We start from the raw sequence: 24022 nt of genomic DNA on the forward strand, positions 1-24022 counted from the left end.
GATTTTAGTTGGCATAATGCATCGGCATGATATTTAAACAGAAAAACTCGTTTCATAAAAAATTCTTAAAAACACATTATTAATGTATATTTTTTTTAAATTTATACTTGATGCATACTGTGGTGATGTTATTCTTGGCACAGTTCAAATTCTTCCTCAACAGTCAACAGTATTTAATGGTATGAATGTATAATATATTATACCTATCATATAAATACAATTTTCACAATTATTTTAAGATGATTCGCTAGCGGAATGTACTGTAGTTTATTATGCAAATACGTACTTGTTTAAATGCAAATAAACTCGTCCACCCGAGTTCTTACAATACGAGTATTATGATGGTTATAACTTATAACAGTTTAAGGTGTATTAAATCAAAATAATGTTATTTCAAAACAAATTATTACATTATATTGTGGTCATAAAATATTTACATGTACACTGAGTTAAAATTTGCAATATTTAAATCTGAGAAATTAAATATGTCAAAAAAAGTTTATTTTAAAATAATTGTGTGAATTTACTGTAAACCCAGCAACTATGGTCTCCAATATCGACTGCTAATTTCAGTAGCGTTTCGTATTGTGAATGTTGAAAATAATAACCAGTGGCTACGTGAATACTTGAAAATCCCCAACAGTAAAAATGGTACATAATGGTGCGTACTGAATACTGATGTTGATGTATTTTTGTTTATTGAATAATTGTTGTATCTAAATTAAAAATGTGTTGAAAATATTATATGCAGTTAGTCTGATGGTCTGTTTAATAAATTCACGTTAGGTAGCACGTTTTGTACACTTATCTACTCGCCATTATCAATATCAGCTAAACAATTTCAAACTTTTATCACTTTTCGTAAATAAAAGCATTGATTATAAATACATGTAAATAATAGTATTTATAATCAATGCGGTAATATAGGTACTTATTAAAGTTAGTTAATATATACCCTGTATGGAAATGTAGGTACGATCTATGTTATTATTTTGAAGCGCAACCGGTTACAAAGAAATTTACTTATATAAATATAATAACACCATATTATAAATATTGTATAGGTATATCATACATAAGGTATATATATATAAAATGTTAATTTCTGAAATATACATATATATATTATGTAAGTATATAGGTACATTAGATTGTATTTGCTACAAATATTGAATCCACTGTAAATTTGGTTTTGATAAATCTTGAAGGATATGGTTAATCTTACTCTCATTTGTATTATATCGTAAATCTTAAAACGACGGTTGATCTGAATAGTGATTTAACACCATATGTAATATTCTCAATGTTATTTTTACTAGGTAAAGATACAAAATAATAATTAATGTAACGATATAATAATTATGGTTCATAATGTATTTGTGTAATAATTACATTTTATTTTATTAAAAATATTAAAAGTAAACAGCCGACAAATTGTGCATGCTAATTATTGTATATAAGAGGTTTTATTTTATTAAACATATTAAAATTAAACAGCCGACAAATTATGCATGCTAATTGTATATAAGAGGTCGTTAATTAATAAAAATTATGATTCATTGATACCAAGATTAAATTATTATGGTATAAATAATAAATATGTATATACCTACGTATTTAGTTATGGAATTGCAGGTAGCACAAAACGTGTTACTTATATTTTCTTTAAAACGTACTTCTTGTAGTTTATTGGAAACGAATAGAAGAGAACAAGAAAATTCAAGAAAAAGATACATTAAACAATTTAACATTTATTGGAGTATAATAAATTGTATTTTTTGATTATTAACTATTATTTTATTTTTATAATAATTACAAATAACAAATACGTAATATTTAAAGGCACAAAAATAATGATTTTTTTATGCCTTGCGTCTTAATATATAATATAATAATATTTACATAATACTATAGTTATTCATATTGCAATTTAGAAATCATTATAACTTTTATGAGTACTTTCCAGTGCCACATTTATGACGAACCAGGGATAATGTTAATTTTTGTCGATTCACTGCGACCCATTGCATCTCTAAACTTTTTCCGTAAGTCCATAATAACTTTGCGCTTGGCCACAAATATAATAAATATGGTAACTCCTTGTAGACAGGTCATTACATAAGAAATATCCCATATGATCCCCTGTTCATTTTGGAATAAAGAACATATTATCCAAAAAAAATATGAGGTTCCCATAATCAGAAATAGTTTGGTGCTCATAACAAATCTGTCAAAAAAAAAAAAATAATAAAAAGGTATATTAAGTCAAATGAAAAGATTTAAAATATTTTTTGACCAATAAATCAAAATTTGCTTAGAAGATTTTTATTAACTAGTAGAGAAGACGTAAACTACTAATTTTAAATTTATCAAACATTTAAAATAATTAGTAATAACGTCATATTACCTATATAATAATATATTGTACCTACTATAGTACAGTAATATAGATTTTTCATCATACACATATTTTTTGACTCTTATCACTTATTTTTCTACTTACCTCACAGAGATTATTGTTTTAAATATTTAATTATGTTTAAATAATGAATATGTAGGTAGTTAACAGACTATATCAGGTATGTGCCCTATGTGAATGGATAGTACCCTACTGTATTCTTACTTCTCTTTGTAAACAAGAAAAATTTCTGTTTTTGAATCTGACCCTTTGAATCCGTTGAGCTCAGATTTAATTCTTAAAAAATAAATAGCAGTTAGGAAGCACAAAATTACATTGGCAGTCAACATAATACTGGAGGGTATCAGGTAGAAAATTAAAATTCCGTAGCGAGTTTTTTCTGGAAAAATATTAAATATAAATTAATAATTATATATTTAAAACCATGCAATATACAAATTTAATATAGAAAATCAGTGGCGCCGATGTTCATTCAAAGTCATTTCTCAAAATGTTAAACTTTATACTAACACAGTCCGCAGTCTTCCCCAAGAGTCAACAGTATTTAATGGTATAAATGTATGATATATTGCCCAATAAATAAACATAATAGCATTAATAACCTATATACGTATCGTCTAAATACAATTTTTACAAATATTTTAAGATGATTCGCTTAAGATGTACTGTGATTTATTATGCAAATAAACCAGTCCACCCGAGGTCATACAATACGATGATTAACAGATGTAGTAGCCGTAGGGTTTTAAAATTACATGAAATGCATTTTCTTAAAATATTTCATGAAAAATAAAAATAAAATGTTTATTATATTCAAAAGTTTACAGTCATCAACTTCGAAGTGAACATTTTTGAAATTTGGTTTATTGTATGAACTACGAAGCAAATATATTATGTAATATATTTACATATTATTTATAAGTTAAATCTATAATATAACAAATTTAAACATCGCTTTTTAACTCTTAAGTTACAAACTCATAAATCAACTCAACACCATACATAACATATTTTTGAGAGCCATGTCTCTGCGAATGCATATTATATTATATTATACTATAGTATTATTATATTATATTATATTCACAGATGTATAGAAATAAACCACTCTTAATAGTTGTTAGTAGTGACCTTTTAAAATATACTAAATATGATCTAAGTATTAAAGAAAAGAGTCCAAAGCCATATTTACAAATAGAATATATAAATACGAAATATTAAATCAACAAAAATAATATGTTTTTCTTTTTTCTAAGTGTGTAATCGATAACCGACCACGTTTAAAAGAAGAAAAAATATTTTTCATAATTTCATTAAAATATTTCAAGAAGAGTGAAATTTTCAATTTTGAAATATTTAAAATTCAGAACCCTAGATGTGGGTGTAGGTACTAAATCAAAATTATATGTCAATCATATATTTTACACGTTTTCAAGGTAGAAATATCTTACGGTTTTTTTTTTAATATAGGTATCTACAATATAGTAGAGCCAGTGCTGCACCTGACATTTAAATTTTCAACTGCAATGAGACATATAATCAATATTTAATATGATCTAATTGTTAAGCAGGCAAATATAACAAGTCCGGACTTGTTACATTAATTTGTCAAAAACAATTCATTCAATTTTGTACTTGTAATGTTTAAGATAATATTAAATTTGTCAATCTATTTATAAAAAATGAATATCTCCTGACTTTTTTTTTGAAAAACTGTTTTTAATCTATACCGTTCTAATCACCGATGATATGTCGATACGTCATTAACTAATATAATTTTAATTTGTGTGACAATCCTGTAATATATGTTGTGTTGTTAAGTTCTTCCTTGGATATTTAACGTGCACCTGTATATTTGGCAACGTTGCTTCAAAGTTAAAATAATTTAGCGCGCGCAATCGTACGCCTAAAAAGGTACCGCTGATAAGGACCGCCCGCAATCGTATTACCATTTTATTAGCATCCTATTAGCACATTTAATTATTTGAATAAATAAACAACACAACAGTTTGTGACATACAACTTTTGGCCTCTTATAGCGATCGAATTTGACATGTTTTTAAGGTACAATCACCTTATGATTTTAATAAATATACAATATTCCAGTTTATTTCAAACATAGGTGGTCCTATAATACGTGTACAGAGATATTGACATTTTCAACCACCACATTTTATTATTAGTTGTTCAATATATAATTGTTCATAACTCATAAGGGACGTATTTTATAACTCATATATTTTTGTTATTTCACGAATTATTTTTCTGGTCAACAATTCGGTGATTATAATAGTTATTAGTTCGTAGTTCTTATGATAATGCTCGAATAGACTTCAATTCACAATGTAGAGAAGATTTTCTCTAGATCGTGATAGATATTATATTATCAGTAATTTATCACTGTTCAACTTATCACTTCTTTGGCCGAAAAAATCATATATTTGAAAATATTTTAATCATATATTTAAAAAAAAATATTTTTACAGAAACTTTATAAAAATATTAAGTCAACATTCAGTATTTTTTTATCAAATTATATTCAACCACTTTAAGACATTCACAAAATATTATCATTTCCCAAATGCTGCGTGGGCACTGTCACCAATACAGTTTTTATATTCCTATATTGTTTATTTATTTTTAACGTCTGCATTTCATGAGTTCTAATTATGTACTTCCTTTTAGTTGGCCAGCACCTATTGTGCCCATTATATATTTTTGTTAGATTTGGATGTTAAATAGTAGACCGGCACCCTGGCAATTGTATTAGAACAGATCGTGTTGATTTATTTTAAATAAAAGTACCATAAAATAAATTAATATATTGTCCTCTGCAATCACTATAGTACTATTCATTGGTATTATCACACAAATTAATCGGATTAAATTTTCTTTAACGCCTTTTATGGTTTTAAGAATTTTAGATCGTTACCTACTTGTAATCTTTTAAAATTGTTAAATTATTGAGAGGTATTGATCTTGATTAATTAATTAATTAAATTATTCATCATTATGAGTAGGTATGCATAAATCAAAGATGTTAAAAACTACATGATTTACTAGTTTCTTTAAGCCTAAAACTTACCTAACCTTTTAACCTAACCTAACGAAAAATTGGACATCTGTTATGTCAGTCTGTTTTGATGGTGCATGTACCATGCCTGGTAGTACCTTTTGGAAAAGTACAAGCTATGTCCACTGACCACTACTATGCGCACTGTATTTATATGGCCCTAGTAAATTATATATGTGAAAAGTTAAATTCAGTGTCCTATTTGAAAAATTGGTACTATACAATTTATTTATATTTTATCGAAGGAAGTCCTACAAGACAATAGCATATTTTAGAAAATGTGATTAAATCATGATCGGTCATACATTTACAACATTAAAATAACTTTCCACTACTAAATAGGCTTGTAGGGCCGAATCAATACAACTTATGTAAAAAACACCTATGTATCTTTTTAAACTAATATAACTATTAACTATAACAATTTAGTAAACTAGCCATTAATAAAAATATAATAAAATGAAAATTACAAGTAAGAAAATTGAATGAAATATGTAGAAAAAAATATTATATACTCGTATGTGTGTGAATGTACAGGGGCGGATTCGGTAGTCTCAGTTCTTCGAAAAATATTGTTCTACCTGCCCATAATTTGTTATGATGTCTCAATGGCCCATATATTGGCCATATATTAATATTAATATATAATAATGACTTTTTCACATTTGTTGATAGTATACTATCATATAGCTGTCATAAAAATTGTAATGCGGCATTGCGGACATTTTATCCTACCAGCCGAAAATGTTAGCAGCCCTTTCAGAATATCTCGAATGCTCGACTGGCCTATTCATCTCTAGAAATGTATGTGTACTCTGTATTAAATGTGTTATTAAATGTGGTGCACTTGAAGTAAAATCCCTGGACCGCCTATGATTACATTATACTGTGGTCATAAAATATTAACACAGAGCTATATTTTAAAATATTAAAACTGAGATGATAAAAATGTCGAATTTAATTTATTTTAAAATAATTGTGTGAACTTACCTTTAAACCAGCAAAAAGGGTCTCCAATGTCGGGTGATAATTTCTGTAACGATTCGTATTGTGAATATTGAAATAAATAACCGGTAGATACGCAAACAATTGAAAATCCCCAGCAGTAAATATGGTACATAATGGTACGTACTGATATTGATTTATTTTTGTTTATTGAAATATTGTACCTAAATTAAAAATGTGTTGAAAATATTATTTGCAGTTATAGGTATGAACTGTTATAATTTGTACTTTTAGATTTTAAAAGCAGCACCTTATATTATAATATGATTTACTGGCCACTGGTATAATGCATTATAGGTAATAGCTATAATACTATACAAGCTAGATTATGATTTCGAAATAAAAAATTTTGATTTTGATTTCAACTTTGCTTATTGCTAACTATTATTTTTTTCTGTTTTTAAATAAAAATAATATATTGGTTTTATAGTTTGATGAATTTCATTATTTTATTTATTTTTTTAATCTGTTACATAATATAGATTTAATCTTTTCTGGTTTTTATTTAGATAAAATCTAACAATAAAATATACAAACATAAATTTCTATTTCGATTAAATATTTCGCTTTTACAATTTTACGATTTTAATTTTGATATCTGCCTACGAGCCATACATATGCGCGTTTCATGTAATATGCTTGGGTGTTAAACGGTTCTAAGAAGACAACATTTGTTATTGATGAAAAATTATTAATTGATTGGCTTTTGTTGAATTTTAATTTTGAATTAAATGTATTTTTACAATTTGAATTGATTTTTAAATAAAAGTTATCACGAGAATATTTTTTTGATTTAACTTATCGATATTATTACTAATGATTTCATACAGGAATTTTCTAGATATCTATCTTTAATCATATAATGAACTACCTAGGTATATAGCAATTGTTAATATTATAAATATCCTATACGTATAATTAACTATAATATTTAAAAACATAAATAAATATTCTCCATACTATTTAGAATATACTATAAATAATATACTATTACCTATAATAATTGCTATTTATATGAATTTTTCCGATTATTATTTATTCCAAACGATTAAATACCTTTTTTAATATACAATCATGGGTGGTTCTTGACAAGTCCAGGGGGAGTGAAAATACTTTAAACATATATGAATATACATATCTTCATTTTTTTTTTACTCTTGATGGGACGATGATCAGTTATTTTATACTTATAAGCTTATATTTACTTTTATTATATTATACTTCATATAATATATAGGAATGTTATGAAATAATTTGATTTATAGATTATCAATATTTGACGACTTGATGACCTAGAGTTACTTCAAATTTAGACATTTGCACATACCAGGGAGCCACCCATCGCCGTCCACCACAACAATAAAACCGACACTAGTTTTGACGGTAAAAATAGCCGTCCAAGGTATAATGAATATTAAATTAATTTTATGGAAAGGTTTTCACTTTAAAACAATAATATTTTGTAATGCACAAATATGCAGTAAGTTTGTAAGTCCTATCCCGTAACAGTATAATTCTAATAGGAAATGACAAGCTGTAGTTATTATTCTTATAAGTTTAATTATAATTACTTGTCTACTATTATTTGTAGTTAAGAAGTTTATAACACCACTAGAATATACACATTATTGTTTTACACATTTTTTTACCATATTTTGTAAGAATATAATTTACATACCTTAACATCCAGTAAATATCGAAGCATATTACGTTTAACCAGCAAAATGATGCCAAATATGTAAATAATTGAAAATAACCTACAATTTATAAAAAATTATATTAATTCAAAATACATAAACAAATAAAATAGTAAAATTAATAGTAAATATAATGTGGAAGCCAAAACATGTATGCCAATAAAACAAATAATAACGGCAATATTTATATTTATTTTTGTTTAGTTTTTAGACGCATGGACGATATTTCAAACCTTCAACAATATTTTGGGAACTCATTTGGATGTAATTGAAACTTGTATGTAGGTTAGCACATTTAACTATAATTTATTAAGTTCCGTCTATCTTGATTCTTGATATAAAGTTACCAAGGGGAACCCAGTAATTAATTCTCCAACCTTTATTTAAGGTAAGCCGAATCGGAAATACTCTTTGGAATCACTGGTCAATACTGTATATTGAGTTATAGAAGGTGAAAGCAATTTAAGAAAGATAAGAATAATTAATTGATGTGAAAACATCTATAGGTAGGTACGCTATAGGTATGGCTATAGTAATTCCGTATAAACGATCGAAACAAACGCAAGTGGCTATCATCTAATCTCACAAACAACTTGACTGATTTCAATAAAAGTTATTGAATTTCTCAAGACTAGGAATGTGTTTTCAAATTAAAAAAAATTTTTTTTTTTTAAACCATGCTAATTTTTATTGTACTTTTTCCAATTTGATTTTTTTGTCTAACTGGTAGGTAGACCATAATATAACCGAACCGTACTAACAGATGTACTAACGAACAGTATATTTAATTTAGAACAGATTTATCGGTAAAGCCTGCACAACTACGATTCATAAAACCTAACAATTGATGCGATTTATTAATAACCATGTGCACATGAAATTAGAATTTTAGTTTTGGATCAAATAATATACCAAGGTTTTTAATAGGACCCGTGAAACGTAGAAGAGTTTCATCGTCTAAAAAATAATTATGTTAAGTAGATGATCTAATTCTAGTGAAGGTCATTATCTGGCATTTTAGATTCTGAGCGAAGCGATGAATGTATTGATTTTATAATGATGTGTGTTTTTTTTTTTGTATTTTTTTTTATTTTTGTACCTGTCATCACCTTTTAGGACAGTAAAAAAACTTGGATTTTCTTCAACAGTAACTTTTCTGATAGGAATGTGAATCTAGTTGGTACTTTGGGGGGTCGAAAGTAAAAATTCAGTAGTTTTTCAAAGCGTCGTGAAAAACAAAAGAAAAATTAAGGATAAAACGGGAATTTTTACGCAAAATCTGTTTTTGAGAACATCGATTTTGGTTTTTGGTGTAACTCTAAAATAAATTAACGTATATACATGACATTTTCACTGGTTGTTTATATTAGCATTTTCTATACACGATAAAATTTTAAAAATATCTTGATTTGTTTTGAACATTTTCAGTTTCCAATTTTATTAGTATTTTTTTCTATGGATGTCAATAGAACTTTATTTGTTGGATAAAAAAGCTTGAAAATTTAATAGAAGGCTCCTAGTATAATGTTTAAAAAGCAGATGAAAAAATCTTTTTATAAGCATTTAAAGTTCAAATATTTACAAAATACGTAAAAATGACGAAAATTTGCAAATTATTTTAGTTAGAAATTCATAAAAAATTTTCTTTTTAAAACTAAGATTTAAAAATGTAATACAAGATTCTTCATAAGTTTGTCTACCTTTATCAAAAAAAAAAAATGTCTACAAGAAAGTCAAATTAAATTTTTATGAGCGTTTGAAATTCATAATTTTACAACATTTGATATTCACTCGATTTCTCATGTAACGATTTTCTTATTGTGTTGTAATTAAAAAACGTATGACTGTAGATACTTGAAAATTTCACTGAATGGCTATATTAGCATTTTCTATACACGATAAAATTTTGAAAATAATTTGACTCTTTTTGAGGTGTTTTCAGTTTTCAATTTTTTTAGTTTTTTTTCTATAAATATCAATAAAATTGTATTTGTTCGGTAAAAAAGCGTGAAAATTGAATGCAAGGCTTCTGATATATTGTTACAATAGTAGTTGAATAATATTAAAAATACACAGGCACAATTTCTTTTTTTATAAGCGTTTAAAGTTTAAATTTTTACAAAGATTTTGTAGTTAATAATTTATAAAATGTTCAACTTTTATAGCTAAAGATTGAAAATTTAAAACAAGGCTCCACGTAAGTAGGTTATATTTGAATAACTTTATTCACAATAATATCATCAAAAATACTTGGTAATATCATAGGCTGACTCTCCGTTTTCGCTCAGAATCTTTTTTCTTATACAATGATATTATATCATTGAATTCAAATTTAACACCATCCATTACAGTGACCCACTTGTAACCTACTGTACAGCAGAGTGACATCCACTTACCCACATTTTTAATATTAAGTGAAAGATAATTTTATCTAGAATCTTTTAGATATTAAAGACAGGTCTAATGATGATTTAAAAAAAAAAAGCACTATTGTATAAATAATAGATCCTTCACTCCACTCAGAATCTAAAATATATTAATATATTAAAATGAAAATAGAATATTACGATTTGTAATAGGTAAACATTATAAAAATAAATTGTCATTATTATTATTTTTCCTATGAAACAGGCATACACTATGAATGAAAACAAGTAGTGAACAAAAAATATTTTCATAATGATCTACTGGGAATATTAAAATTATAACAGCTTTTTTTTAATTATTTTTGATTTCAAACACATGTTAGTTAAATAATAGTTTTGAATCAAAAATTACGCCAATAAGGTTTCTAAGATGTCCGATTGAATAAGTGATTAGATAACTAACAATTGAGGTATAGTTAGATGAGGTTATGTTTTTCAGGAAAATATATAGAGTGATATTAATCAAATCAATAGCCAATCCATTAGAATACACCAATTGTAAGTTAAATAAAAGTTTTCAATCAAAAGTTACATAAATACCTAAGATATTTTTCAATGCTCGATCGAATAAGTGATTAGATAACGAACAATTAATAGTTAGATGAGGTTATATTTTTAAAGAAAATAAATATAGTGACATTTATTTAAGTTAATATCCAATCCATTAGAATTACACGAGTTTTCTTGTTTATTGTTCATTTTTAAAAACTGTTGCATAACCAGCAAAGAGCAAAATATAAGAATAGTTTAAAGGTAAATAAATATCATTAATTAATAAATTAAAGACAAAATGTGAGAGGAGATCACTTTAGGGGACACCTGACATTACGAAATACGATCAGAAATAAAGTTGTTGTATTTAAAAAACTGTGGTCTACTAATTAAAAATTAGTGTAATGAAGATATAAGAGAATAAGCAAAGTCAATTTTTTCGAGTTCTAAAATTAAATGCAAGTGGTAAATTCAATCAAAGGACTTAGGCATTAGTCTCCTGATTATTTGAAGATTAATATAAATGGAAATTTTAAAATTGCCCACTGATCAAGTTTATAATTGTAGGATTCTTTTACAAAGTTAATATTGCTGTTATAATACCTATGCTGTTTAGTATTATTGAAAAGAGAAGAAATAGTTTGAAATTAGTAATTTTAAAGAAGTTGTAATGATAGATACATAGGATGATACTATGATAGTTATAAACTATAGATTTATTAATTATAATTTTTTTTTAATAACGATTTTAAACTTTTTTTAGGTGATTTTTTATCTACTCTATTGGTTTGTTAACCATGGATTTGTTTTCTGTTGGATACATTGACTTGGATGTATTGATATAGCGTATTTTGTCCTTGTATATTTTTTCCTAAATCAATTGATTACATATTATCCAGCTGGAGTCTTAAGAGTCTTAGATATATTTCTATATTATGTGGTATGAAATATAAGGCATGTGGAAATGTGGTAGGAATTAATCAAAGAACGATAACAATGTAGCTAAGATATACCGTATAGAACGCACGAATGACCTTGTATGCCTTTGTATATATCTTTGATTACTGCGCAGAGGAATGACACGAGTTCGCAGACAATGTAGGGCTTGACGTAGCAGTTGCGGCTGTTCTGGAGGCTTGGAAGTGTGTTGTACACGAGCAGTGTGAGCGCCAGGCACACGATGGACGCCAGAGAATTAACCAGAAGGAATAAGTCAAACCAGCTGTCACTTGTGTCATCGCCGCACACGAACGCCTGCAGGACGGTGGCCACCTGTGCACCGGCCTCGGCGTAATACTCCACGCAGTACAAAACGTCCGGTACGCGTTTGCGGTCTCCAGTAAGGTAAATGCTGCCATCCGTGGTCAACACGAACCCGTCCTTAACCATTTGTTTCGTGATACAACTGGGTTCGACGTTGTACGGCAGCACTGTGCTGTTCGACTGGCCCACAGGACGGCCGTCCGCGTCTGTTTCATAGGCGGACATCGTGAACGGCTTGTCGCTCTGCTTGCACATCCGACCACTGCATGAAATATAATACTCGTTAGTGTAATTTGAGGGAAGAGAATGCTTCAGTGCAAAGTAACGTTTATTGCTAATGGTATTTATAACAACGATGGCCTTGGCAATGTCAATTTTTTTTTTTTACAAGATTTAAGCCACATTTAATTGATACATTGTCATTTTTACTTAGGCTTGTCCCAAAAGAGGGTGTAAAGGTACCACCAATACGACCCAAACACCTAAATATGAAAAAATTGATGAAAACTACAATTATTAAGAACAGAATACTGATAAGGAAATTGAGCTAACTAATATCAAAAAGAAATTATTACCAGTAATAGAGAATATTATATTAAAGAATCTCATCTTGCTTTATGAAATATTTTATCTTTCCACCCACGCACAACATAGTTAATATTTACTCATCAGAATTAATTCTGTGTTGTATAAGATTAGAGCGGACAGACTGATATAAAAACTGATATACCCCCAGTTGTTTTTCTTTTATATGCGTATATAAACGATTCACCCTGTGGAGCGTTTCCTACAACGACCTTCTTAGCATGGAGGTACCAACGGGCATTCACCTGGTAGGCTTGGCGGACCCCCTAGCGGTCGAAGGTGTGGCCAGGCCTGCTGAGCTCCTCGAGAACCTGGTCAACCCAGCGATCGAGAGGATTGATGGACAGATGGCCGGGAGCGGGCTGCAGCTTGCTCGCCACAAGACCGAAGCCATCATGCTGACGAAAAGGAGGGCTTACAATCTCCCTCGTCTAAGAATCCCGAGCTAACCCATTGCCCTTAGCAAGCACCTAAGGAACTTGGGGGTCGTCCTGGACACGTGGCTCTCCTTCGGGAATCACGTGGACGGTGGCCACCAATGCATCTGCCTCGGCCATAACCCTGCCTAGGCTCATACCGAACGTCTACGAGCCAAGCCAGTGGAAAAGGAGACTACTTTGTTCGATACTACACTCCGGCCCACGAGAGTCCATACGTAAACCGCGCATTAATACTGACGTACGCGACGTCTGCCAGCCGAATTTTCTCCCACCATATTGCCATTCCCACCACTCAGCAACGTGAATACAGCGGTTCATAAATACACAGCTAATTAGTTGCTGTTTTGGGGATGTTATATAATTCTCTATGTTGAATAAAAAAACCTCACAAAACTCGTAAAAAATATGTTATAAGCTTATAACGTAAACGATACAAAAGACAAATTATAAAAACGAATTAGTTGAATTTCATAAATATATTTAATGCTGTCGCTACGTATACACGAATGTCAACGACGCCTGTCGGCGATCGTTGCCGGCCGGCTTCCGATCGGTATGATTCGGCGTATGGAAGGGGAACCGATGCGCAGCGACGGACGGGTTTTTACGTATGGACTCTCGTGGGCCGTAGTATAGAGAGCCAGCTTCTCTACGCTGCCTCTGTCAGGTCTACATCTGTCAGTGCCACAGCTAAGTTCATGATCAATCTGAGAAGACCCCAGCGTCGAGCTGTACTGAAAGTTATCAGGGCCTACAGAACGGTCTCCGACGAAGCCGTTTTCCCGCTTGCGGGCATGTCTCCCGTGGATCTTGTGGCTGAGAAAAGTTGGTGGATTAAAGTTAGTATGTCTGAGGACCCCCTACCTGGCGCTTCTCCCTTTTTGAAGGCCAAAATCAAAAAGGTTGAGAGGAAAACCATCATATCCAACTGGCAAAAAAAGTGTAGCGCCACTGACTAGGCCTTCTGGACCCGCCGTCTGATACCAGACCTATTTTGGTGGGACTACAAGCTTTGCTCCTTCGGTTTAGACACCACCAAACACACAATATTCCACTGCCCCAACTGGGATGGGCTTCGCACTGAACTTCGGGGACAGTTGGGACGCCACCCGGTGGCTGTGGAAGTTCAGGGCATACTGTGCGGACCGGTCCCCGGGAACCTTCAGGTCGATCTCCGGGAGAAGGCAGTAGCCCTCTGTGATGCGGTAGAGACGTTCAGGATCTTCTACAAGATGGTGGACGAGATCTTGACGCTCAAAGAGGAAGAGGCGAGGGCTCGCCAGGCGGCGGAAGTAGCAGGAGAGTGACTATCTGAGCTATGGGATGGCCGGCCCAGGACGGTTCGAGAATAGGATCCTCTGAACGAGATGTCTTGGACGGCGGGCGCAGGCTGGTCCGAGAAGACGGCAAACACAGTTCGAAACTGCATAACTGTGAGGGGATTGCCATGGGCATGTTTCAGCTATCCCCATTTGGCTTGCCATCTGAAAGTTGTGACAGCCATCATGAAGTTCATAGCATACGAATATATACCAGCGATTGGTGCGGAAGGTATGCTACGGCCCATGTGAGCCGTAATCAGTGTACATTTATATATATATTTTAAATAAACGATGCTGCATTGGGGCCAAATCATGTGAAGGTGTCATATTGTAAAGGTGCAAAAAAAAGTTATCTTATTGTAATTTAAAAATATAACTCGTTGGGACTTGATACTTTTTCACCATGTACATATATTATTACGCCCTATACACAAGACAATTTTAAAAGTACATATGGGAACCCGGGGTAGAATGGGATACTTTATGTTCAACATCGGTTTTACAGTATTCTACTTAATGTAAAGCTCCTAATTCTCAATCAATAAATGTTTAACAGTATAAATATTGATTCACTTCAATGATAAAACAAATAACTCAAATATATTTTACTTTATTATTAATAATACAAAAAAAAAATAATTTGCCCCATTCTGCCCCTACCCCAGGGTAGAATGGGATATACATTTTAACATAATATTTAATACGAAAAAAAATAATGGGATGGAATGGGATATTGCATATAGATACTCCATTCTGCCCCATTCTGTTGTGCTGAATGTGCGATTGAATGACTAGACACCTAAGTCCTAGAAATATGGAGGACAAGCTGGGTGTGTAATGGTGTAATAGCTCGAACAGTAGTGGTCGGGATCGCCTAGCAATTACTGTTGGCTATGTAGTGCGTGTTGTGTAATTATGTGTATTTTGTATGAATATGTGTATGTGTGTGGGTGTGTATACAAAAATAATAAAAAACGGTTACACGGTTTCTGGTAGGTAAGTTGCTGTATAATACACAAATTGAAATAATAGCAGTACAAAATATATAATAAATCTCACCGTAACACAAATGTATAAAAGATATAATAATAATAATAAATCACAGCCCTTATGGCAAACTAGGATAGATTATAATATTGACGCAGCTATTTGAGCTGAAGCTCGTATAAAATAATATGCGGCCCTTCTGGTCCAACAATATGTAATAATAAAGATAATAATTAAAATATATTATATAAATGTCCGGCCCTTATGGTTGAACAGAATATATTTACAGAGCTGTTTAAGGTGTTAGATCGTACTAATAAAATATAAAGATACGAATATTTGACGTAGACAAGAATGACAATCTAACATTAGTGCATCATGTAGTTTATTTATAATAATACTCAGGTTATTGAATAATATTAAATTCCATTTATCTGCAGTCTCAAAATCGAAGAACGTTACAAGTAGTTAATACGAAACAATGAATTATCAATTACTGAAATAGTATGTGAGTGTTGATTGTGATAACGTTATCTATGATAAGATAAAGTTAAAACATTATGATTTCAGACGGGACTAAGCGATACGCAACGTTAGGTACGTATGGAAAAAAGCTGAAATCCCGTTGAGCCCAGCGTCCCCTTTCTGCCCCGGGTTCCCCTATTTAGATTAATTTTAAGCAATTACACCACGAACCAACTCACACCTTTCTAAATTATTAATCTACGTTAGTATCGACTTATAAGTTAATATTTGATACGCATAGTAATATTTCTAATTATTATTATATAGGTGCGACGTAAAATTTGTTTTTTTTAAATGTTCTTAAATTACCGTATTACCAACTAACAGTAAAATAAATTATTCAGAGGAACGAAATAATAATGCACGTAACAAAATATATTCTTAGTAACATAATAAGCAGACAGACTATATTATTGTCACCACTTAAAATCATTTTTCATCGTATACATTGATTCATTGGTCACAGTGGTAACAAAAATCGTTTGTAGGGAAATCGTTATTTTATGTGTGAATATCAATTATAAATTGAGCTTCAAACACTCATAAAAAATGAACTTGCCTTTACTTCAAATTTTATTTTGTAATTCCAGAAAAAAAAACTTATGATGCATCTTGAATTCTGGTTTAAAATTTTAAGGAATACAATTTTGGTTTTTTTTTTTTAGTGAAAGGTGAAACAGCTAGGAGGAACGTTGAATCTGAAATTTGGTGAAAAAATGACTAGTAACTTGGAAGTATTTTGAATTAATACATATGTATAGGTTAGTATAGATATCATGATAGAACATAATATAGTATACGGTTGTATAGGTATTATGAGATGATTTAGTTGTTGTACATTCAATCAGTCAAACTAATATTATGTTTAAGTAGGTATCTAGACAAAATAATTATATCTTGTATCACAAGCTCATGAAACATGATAACATTTTTCTTTGCCCTTTGTTTGGGACTTCGGAGTATTTAAGTAAATGTTTACCGAAAATGTAATAGTAAATAAATCAATAAATAATTACGATTTTGGTGAGAAAGGGTATAAGTCATATTTGGATATTTTGGGTTTATATAATATCAATTTTATCAATTTTATAGGATTTTTTACGCCGTGGCCGCATCGTTTGGTGGTACTGTAATATTGTTTCATTAAATTCATTTGTTACTGTTTTTCTGCTATTTATACGTGCGTTTGGGTACAAGTCAAAATAAAATAAAATATTTTGTGAGAAAGGGGATAAGTCACTCAGAGTAGGTACAAACTTTTTTTAATTTACGAACGTGATCGTCTCCATGATTAACAACGGGTAATAAGAATATTATTATTACATATTTCATTATAATGAAAATTATGTTTTTACTTTTTATCTGTTATAACTTTTTGTTATTCCTAAATTAAGGATCTCACTAAGCTTTTTAAGCTTTCTTTTGATACTTTTAGAACATTGAATAAGTAATTATAACTAATTGTTTTTACTTCTGTTAAAATTAATAACATTTTATTTTTTTATTTTTTTACTAGCAATATTTAATTAATAAACTTAACATTTATTTTCATGAGAAAAGGATTTCTATTAGTTTTTATTTAATTATTTTATAAGTGCAATGATTAATATTTAAAAAAAACTATTTTTTGTTACTTATGCCCTTTCTCGCAAATAGTATTGAAATTTATTCATGATAGAAGTATAAAGTCAAATGTGATAAAATACATAAGTCAATAAGCTTTAAAATATGTTGTGCAGTTGGACATAAGTCATCTATAAACACTAGTTTAATAATTTTTACTCATAATTGCCATTTAATGTGTGAATAAGTGCATATGAAAATGATAAAAATTGCTATTGTACATATTATGTTTACTTCACAGTATAAGTTATCAAGTTTTTTTTGTCTCCTGAAAAATCATATATTTTGACTTAGACCCTTTCTCACCAAAACCGTCCTTATATTTTTATACATAAAATATAATGATAAGATTGTAATATATAATATTTAGACTTAGAATAAAACACGAGACAACTAATAACGATGGACTATATTATGGAATGTGGGGTAATACAATATACTTATACATATATACGCATTATAGGCATATATTTACGCACCCTCGTACACACACACGACACATGCAAAACATAAATAATATTCAACACCTCTCCGATCAGACGTTTAGTAAAAACAAAACAATCAATTATCAACGGCGCCAGACGACACCGCATTGTAACTCATATACTTCAAGACCCCGTCGACAATTTTCCAATCAAGACGTTGGGACATAATAACACAATAAATTACCAGCGGCACGCCGGCACCTTTTGTCACACCGCTGAAGACAACATTATAAACACATCAATACGCAGTGTTGAGACTTATCTAGATAATTATTTAGTTATCTTTTGTTTTATCTAAATAAAAAGTTGTGTTTTATCTAAATAATTATCTAAGATATAAAATTCATCAATCTAGATAAATTCGTCTCTATACAAAAAAATGAAATACACTTTTTATTGTCAATTTATTTTTTTTTTAAATAGTTTTTTCTTGATATTTATACCTAATTTTGAAAAAGTTTTTTAGTTATACCTTAGTTATTGATTAATAATAATGTTCACTGCTAACATTAATTTAAACATATAGCCGGTGTTTATATAATATTGAAGTCCTAAATTGTATCTAAGCTGTACTCTCAAAAGTTAGACTTTATAGTAGGTATAAAAAAAAAATATATCTTTTTTTTATCTAGATAAAAACGTATTTATCTTTAATCTTTATCTAGATAGATTTGAACTTAGTTATGTTTTATCTTTATCTAGATAAAAAAGTACTTATCTAATCCCAACACTGTCAATACGTAAACGCAGATATCGATGCATACCACCAGAAGAAGGGATTACACCAAAATCATATTATATAAAGACCCACGGGATCGACTTCGCCAGCAGTTTTTTCCACAAGACGACCCGATGCACAACGTCCGGCGTAGTCAACGTCATGATACACCTTCTCCACTGTTCAAAGGAGTATCCACCACCATCGATTCAGACGTATATGTATATTATTGAGTCACTTCAACATTCGGTATGACCATCTAATTAATTAACCCATATAACTCAACAAATTCACCTTGTTTTTTTTAAAAAACAACTATCTATCCACCCCCTACAATACAACACTCTGTGACTATCGTCGTATAATGGCGTAATTATAATTTTAGATACTTACTACAATCACTTAATTATCACTAGATCATAATCATGATTATTTATTTAAAATATAATCATAATGTTAAGTGCTCATTAACTTAAATTACATTTGATTAGCCGTTGACTATGTACGACTGCTGTGAATGTAGGGATTCTTAAGAGCAGAACTTAGATCATAATCATATTTATTTTATTTATAATATAAGCATAATTGTAGATACATACTACTATAATTTACTTATTTTTAGATCATAATAATATTTATTGATAATATAAGCATAGTTTTAAGTGCTCATCAACTTAAATTACATTCGATTAGCCGTTGACCACGTACGATTGCTACGAATTAGGGATTTTTAAGAGCATACGATAATAGTCACAGTCGAAATAGTTAGAATACGGAATTCACATTCCTGTTATACAAACATTATACGAGGCTCTAGAAAGGAGCGCCAGACATACCTATAATGTTTTATAAAACCCTGCGAATCAAAATACATATATTTTCACCGTCGAATACTACCCCGAAGGAACACAAACTAGAAGCAGAGTGCTATTACAACAACCACCACATAAGGTCAGTAATTAAATACATACATATACATTATACATTTACAATGCAAAATAATAAAGTGGTGAGACGACCTTACGCATAAAGGGAATACAAATTCATAACTGTTCAATATACACACACACACATACATTCACTCACAGTCCCTCTTAGATTAACACCTGTGTATCGATTCGTCGGCGAGTACTACGTCGTAAAGCGGGTCATTGGACTGTCGTTCCTCCGAAGGACACAAGTAACCGGTCCCTCCAGCTGCGGACCATTGAAACGAGTCGTCAAAACCAGCATATTCGTCGTATTTTACGTGTAGTTTCATTACGTCGGATTTAAATACACATCTATCTCACTAAAAAGAAACTATTACCTTACCCTACCGCTTAATTTCTTCTCACTAAAAGATACTAAATAGTAAATACCTACTAAATACTATATTAAGTTTACCAACCAACAATGTTAGTAAAAAAAACCTATTATCAAATTTATCTTGAACAATGTTATTCTCTATGGATTCAAGACTTTTTTCTTATTCACGTTGGTTAACCCTATGATACATATATAGAGACATTTAAAATAGTAAGTTTATATCAAGCGCGGAATAATCATTAAAGTTTTGTCTCTTACAATAGTTACAAAGTATATGTTGTAGAATATACATACAATAGTGATAAAAGTAGTTCGAGCTTATTATTACAATAAAGAAAATAGATTTGATATGGGTTCAATAATTTAACAAACAAAATCGAATAATATCGCATCCAAAACAACAACTATTTATAGTGTTATATAGTGTTATGTATGACTAACTTCAAAACGTTATTAATATCCGTATGCATAGTAAATTTATGTAACATATAAATTTACTGTGCAAACGGACATTAACAGTGTTAAACTCAGATAACAAAAAAATATTTAGTTTCAAAATATTTTCATTAATTTTAAGCTAAATATTTTTAAGTTTATTGGGTATTTATACGTTGGGTATACCACGAACCTCACACCGTTGACCGATCTATGGAAAGTATGAGTTGACCAAAAGTGAATGATAATATAATATGATAATAACGGTAAACATATTATGCATTAATAGGTACTAGGCGGTATTATAACATTAATGCAATTATAATAATGCATAATGGGGGGACGAGGTGGCCGAGCGGTCTAACGCGACGGATTCAGCACAGCCGGTCCGAGTTCGATCCTCGACCACTGGGCGGCATTTTTCTCCGTGCAAGTCACGGTGTCCGGAGAACAAGTGCCGCCATCCCCCCACCCCGGGACACGGCAGAAACCTACGGGTGCCCCATTAGAAATTCTGCCAAACACAACACACACGTGTGCCAACCTACCCAATATAAAAAACCTACAGTGCCCTCCCCACACCCAATGGCCTATGTTGCCGCGGGTTACCCAATAAAAAAAAAAAAAAATAATGCATAATAATATAATTTAATAAGTGTAGTTTTCAAAAAGAATGAATTCAACCTTACAGCAGAGCCGTTACCAGTTACCTAATTCTTCACTTTTTACATTTCTACTCGTACTTAAAGACCAACCCTTCAACCAAATTATATAGGTAGCAGCTTTCAATTGCACCCGCTTTCAATTGCACGACCTGGGTGGGATTTTATCCTGCGGGCGCACTTGTTAGCTTTCATACATAAGCATGGTTGGATTTGGGTGCTACATTACAATGACAAAATAAACAGGCACCCACTAAATATTAGGTCTGGCATTTGCCAGACTTTAACCTTGTTCTCGGCACCACTGTGTGAATATACATACACAATCGAAATTTGGCCAATAAGGACAACTTCTGATCTCCACCATCTCTTTTCCACCAAATAACCACAACACCAGCTGCAGCTATCGATACGCTCGGTATAACAGTTTTATACTACTTTATACTTATATTTAGGCCGCCGTGTAGATGGTAGACTTACTCGTCGTCGATGACGTACATCTGGTCGTGCTTGCAGCATTTGTTGACGCACGTGTAACCGTCCCGGCCGCAGTACTGGTCACGTGGTCGGCACGTCCGGGACACCAGCTCATCGGATGGCGTCATGTCAAAGCAGTAGCCCGGCGGCAACACGATGGCCGACGGGTCCGCCTCCATCAGCCCACGCACCTCCACAGCGGGCACGTCGACTAGCACTTGCGTGGCGTTGCACTTTGGCTGCTCATAATCGTAACCAACCATCACCGCATCTGCCACTACCCGGAATCCGTCTCTCAGTCGCTGCATCATCCGCCGCAGGTACTCTTCGTCGTCCTCCCCGGCTGGTCCGCAGAACCGCACTTCCGGATCGTAAAGTTGGCCCGGCGGACAGCACTTCCGGACCGGCAAGGCTGTCTGGTTGTCATCGCACGCGCCGCCGTCGAACGCCTCGACTGTGTGGAACGTCCGATTTTCGTTCTGGCAATACGCGACTCCGCCGCCGCTCGTGACTGAACTACTGTTGCAACAGACTACAGCGTCGGCGGCTGACCAGCCAATCGCGACAACGAGAAACGCGACGGTGTCGGCAAAACGCAACCGGACGGTATTCATCGTTTGCGCACACTGATTGGGCGGCGTCGGCACAATCACTATCGCGACTGTCGGCTGCTGTGGGTGTCAGCAATGAACACCATTCGACAAGCCGCCGCCGCCGATCGCCGCGCTCTTGTAGAATATAAATAAAAATGTATTATATTGGTTCTCGTTGCCTAAATATTATTATATTATTGTGTAATGAATTACTATAATTACTATTTATATCATGTTAGGTTTTACGAATTGTCAACATTATTATTATAGGATATTGTGTGGCAAGGGTGGGAAGTGAGCTATTTCAGTCACAGGCGACGTGTGCGGCACGAGCCGCACTCGATGGCCGTATTTCGCCCAAGACTGGTATTAACTTCCCGCACGAGCCAAACAAACTATTTTTTCTTACCTGAGAAGTAAAGGTGAAAAGGGTATCTGCCTCCAAAGAATAATCTAGTTACTAGGCTCACGCTATAACCTTTTGAAAAAGCCGCTTACCACTCTCTGGTCAGCATATTATTATCCTTGTCGTCCCTAAAACCAGTGCATGCGAGCATCAGCCACCTGAGTAACTATACCTCTCAAATCTCAATACCGATATCAACGAGCGACAACTGGACTTCTTATGATAAACCATAATTAGTGCGTTCTTTATTTCAATTTGTGTATTTAAAGTATTACTTTGTGTCACCTAAAACTCCTACAACATAATCTACAAACAACTGCAAATCAGGTAAGGCATTTTATATAATATTTTATATTGATTGCAGTTAATACATGTGCTTTATTACATAAAATTATATTGCACGGTTTGTTTGATCTAATTCTCGAATACATGATCTCGAGAGCCTTCCGAACACCTGGAGGAAGGTAATAGCGTAAGTTTACTATTCTAACTTTACTATTGTCTATTTTAAAATAACTATCGGCAGGAGTTGTTTTTAAATTTATCTTATTTTTACGTTATTACCAAGCGGCGCCCAACACAAGTTCAGTTTATTCAGAATTTAAGTTAAAACAACTAAATACAAGGTTAAACTCATTTGATAATTTCTCATCTTTAAATACAGATATACGGAAACAAAATACAAATAAAATTAATTGTACACCCGATGCTATTAATTATATTGAAACTAAATTTAATAATATTACCTTACCAATAACAGTTGACACGGGGGGAAACATATGTTGTATTAGACAAGAATTACTACCCATGAGTGACTATACAATAACACAAAGTACACTACAGCTATCAGGACCAGATAATAAACCACTATGCGTGGCAGGTATAACCAAAATTAAAATCAAAATCAACAATAACTACTTCGATATTAATTCTCACGTAGTAAAAAAATTAAGCAGCGCAATCATACTTGAAAATGACTTCTTGATTAAAAATAATGCCCTAATCGATGTCATAGACAGTAACATTATTTTAAGTAATAATATAAATATCCAATTGAAAATCAACAATAAAAACGCGCTAA

The 24022-nt window shown here is 31.5% G+C and overlaps 1 protein-coding gene across 4 annotated transcripts; it reads right to left on the reverse strand.

Moving 5' to 3' along the window:
- Positions 1-1731: 1731 nt before the first annotated feature.
- LOC132934738 (G-protein coupled receptor Mth2-like) lies at positions 1732-22611 on the reverse strand. 4 transcript variants are annotated; one of them, XM_061001083.1, is made up of 6 exons: positions 21964-22611; positions 12126-12637; positions 8176-8254; positions 6483-6661; positions 2624-2798; positions 1732-2227 (listed from the first exon to the last, which is right to left on the reverse strand). In XM_061001083.1, the coding sequence occupies exons 1-6, from the start codon at positions 22554-22556 to the stop codon at positions 1975-1977; spliced, it is 1791 nt and encodes a 596-aa protein (XP_060857066.1). In that variant the 5' UTR covers positions 22557-22611; the 3' UTR covers positions 1732-1974. The 4 variants fall into 4 exon arrangements, with proteins under 4 accessions (XP_060857066.1, XP_060857067.1, XP_060857065.1 ...); XM_061001084.1 differs by having other exon boundaries at positions 12147-12637; positions 21946-22611; XM_061001082.1 differs by having other exon boundaries at positions 21946-22611.
- Between the last annotated feature and the right edge of the window lie 1411 nt (positions 22612-24022).

This window comes from Metopolophium dirhodum, chromosome 1 (assembly GCF_019925205.1).
Source record: "Metopolophium dirhodum isolate CAU chromosome 1, ASM1992520v1, whole genome shotgun sequence".
Lineage (NCBI taxonomy): Eukaryota > Metazoa > Arthropoda > Insecta > Hemiptera > Aphididae > Metopolophium > Metopolophium dirhodum.

Bases quoted from the DNA above. Each gene is read 5' to 3' on its own strand.
- LOC132934738 (XM_061001082.1), bottom strand. From the start codon at position 22,556: ATGAATACCGTCCGGTTGCGTTTTGCCGACACCGTCGCGTTTCTCGTT. The intron at 12,638-21,945 runs GTAAGTCTACCA...TATTTCATGCAG, and splicing joins ATGTACGTCATCGACGACGA to TGGTCGGATGTGCAAGCAGA. The intron at 2,799-6,482 runs GTAAGTTCACAC...ATATTTTTCCAG, and splicing joins CCCTTTTTGCTGGTTTAAAG to AAAAAACTCGCTACGGAATT.